General features: G+C 36.2%; 1 protein-coding gene across 1 annotated transcript; it reads left to right on the plus strand.

Annotated features, from left to right (window-relative positions):
• The first annotated feature begins 459 nt into the window (after positions 1 to 459).
• Positions 460 to 1327, plus strand: LOC100639714 (short-chain collagen C4-like). Its single transcript, XM_003391743.2, has 2 exons — positions 460 to 529; positions 589 to 1327. Exons 1-2 carry the CDS (start codon positions 460 to 462, stop codon positions 1131 to 1133), a joined length of 615 nt encoding a protein of 204 aa, XP_003391791.1. The 3' UTR covers positions 1134 to 1327.
• Positions 1328 to 1895: the final 568 nt, after the last annotated feature.

Consider the following 1895-nt stretch of genomic DNA (forward strand, 5'->3'; position numbering starts at 1 on the left):
AGGTGTTGCTATAATAACCTTTGCTATAGCCTCAAGAATTCATTTTACCCAAGTAAACTAATTATATGGAGTGCATCTATCTTTGAATGGATTGCATTCGATAAGTTTACTTAGCCAAAAATGATCTCTTTGTACTTTTGTAACAAAGGTTATTACATCAAAATTTTACCAAAGAAAAAGTTATATACATCAGTTGCTCTAGCACATGATATGAGTCTCATCATATGTGCTAGAACAACGATGTATACAACAGACAAGACTATGCATGTACATGTACATGTCATCAAGAGTAAATAATACCTACAATACCTACTCTTGATGTCATGTATGTATAGCATGGCCAGCATGGCTATAATAAAGTGTAATGTATGTCATAATAAGAAATGTAAATTGTCTACTATAAAAGGATTCTCATCACAGCAAAAAAGCCACACAGAAACAGCTGCATGCTAATCCAAGATGAGTGGTGCAACTTTTTTCATTATTTTGACTTTCATATTTTGTTTTGAAATAACTAAAACAACTGCTGGTAAGTTAAAATATCTCTTGCACTATTCACATTTGTTAATTCTATTTGTATGCCTGAAGATAAAGGAGCTACATACACTCGATGGGGCCGTACCGTATGTCCTACTGATAGAACTGGTGCTACCCTTGTCTATGAAGGCATCGCTGCTGGAAGCAAGTGGTCAGAATCTGGTGGTGGAGCCAACTACCTCTGCCTACCCAAGACACCAGAGTATTGGTCTATTGGTACAGGAACATCAAGCCATCAGGCATTCCTTTACGGAGCTGAGTATCACTCACGTCACTATCCATCCTTCATTGATTCCACTGCACCTTGTGCTGTGTGTCTTGCTGTTAATAAATCAGCAACGATCATGATACCAGCAAAAATAACGTGTCCTAAATCATGGACAAGGGAATACAATGGCTACCTGGTAGCTGAGCACTACACTCATGCTAATAATGTTGCCTTTGAGTGTGTTGATTTTAATAGAGAGAAGGTACCAGGTACATCAAGTCGAGACCCTGAAGCATCATTTCATCATGTTCGAAGTACTTGCCATGGTCTCCCTTGCCCTCCCTTTGTTCAAGCAAAAGATATGGCTTGTGTCGTCTGCTCAAAGTGAAATATACAACTTGTAAAAGCAGAAACTGTGTGTGCTTAGTAGCTATGTAGTCAAGATTTTGAATTAAATAATGATGTGATGTTTTGTCCATAGTATTTTTTATTAGTATAAAAAAATATAGCAATTTAACTACAATGTGCAAGCAAAACAGCTTTACCTAAGCTATTATAGCCTTTATAGGTCTTTATAGCCTAGCCAGCCCCACACTTAATCATGCTAAAATTTGACAATATACATAGAAATTCAGTTATCAACTTGTGCTTTTTAAAAGAATGTTCAATGTTTTGCTTTCTAACTAAAGACATACGTGTAGGTAAGGAACAAGAGGTTACTTGTAAACTGGTGTGATAAAAAAATCTTACACCACTGCAGGACATAAAATGATACCAGTCGCAAATACACTCTTATTTTCTTACTTTTTCCACTTTAAACCTTTTTCATTTTTTAATGATTCATTTCCAAGATAATTGCAGTCGTGCTGATCATACGTTAATAAATTTAAACAAAGCCACATGGGTGTCTCAGTGATGATAATGTACTTTTAAAGGAAATCAATAGCAATATGAAAGCCATGCACACCTTCATTTTGAGGTCTATCAAGGAGTGGCATCCTGACATACATGTACATATACATGCATAACAATTTTAAAAATATTGCTATACACAAAAAACTAAGATAGCTTACCATGACTCCCATACATGAACGTGTGAGATGGAGTGGGTGTGGTAGTTCTACCCCTTACATCCCATAGCTTGATGCAG

Source organism: Amphimedon queenslandica, unplaced genomic scaffold (genome assembly GCF_000090795.2).
Source record: "Amphimedon queenslandica unplaced genomic scaffold, v1.1 AMPQUscaffold_6557_Cont21485, whole genome shotgun sequence".
Classification (NCBI taxonomy): Eukaryota; Metazoa; Porifera; class Demospongiae; order Haplosclerida; family Niphatidae; genus Amphimedon; species Amphimedon queenslandica.

What these genes read in the sequence shown, in the direction of transcription:
- LOC100639714 (XM_003391743.2), top strand. Translation starts at nt 460, where the DNA reads ATGAGTGGTGCAACTTTTTTCATTATTTTGACTTTCATATTTTGTTTT. An exon ending in AATAACTAAAACAACTGCTG is followed by an intron (nt 530 to 588) that starts GTAAGTTAAAAT and finishes GTATGCCTGAAG; the next exon opens with ATAAAGGAGCTACATACACT.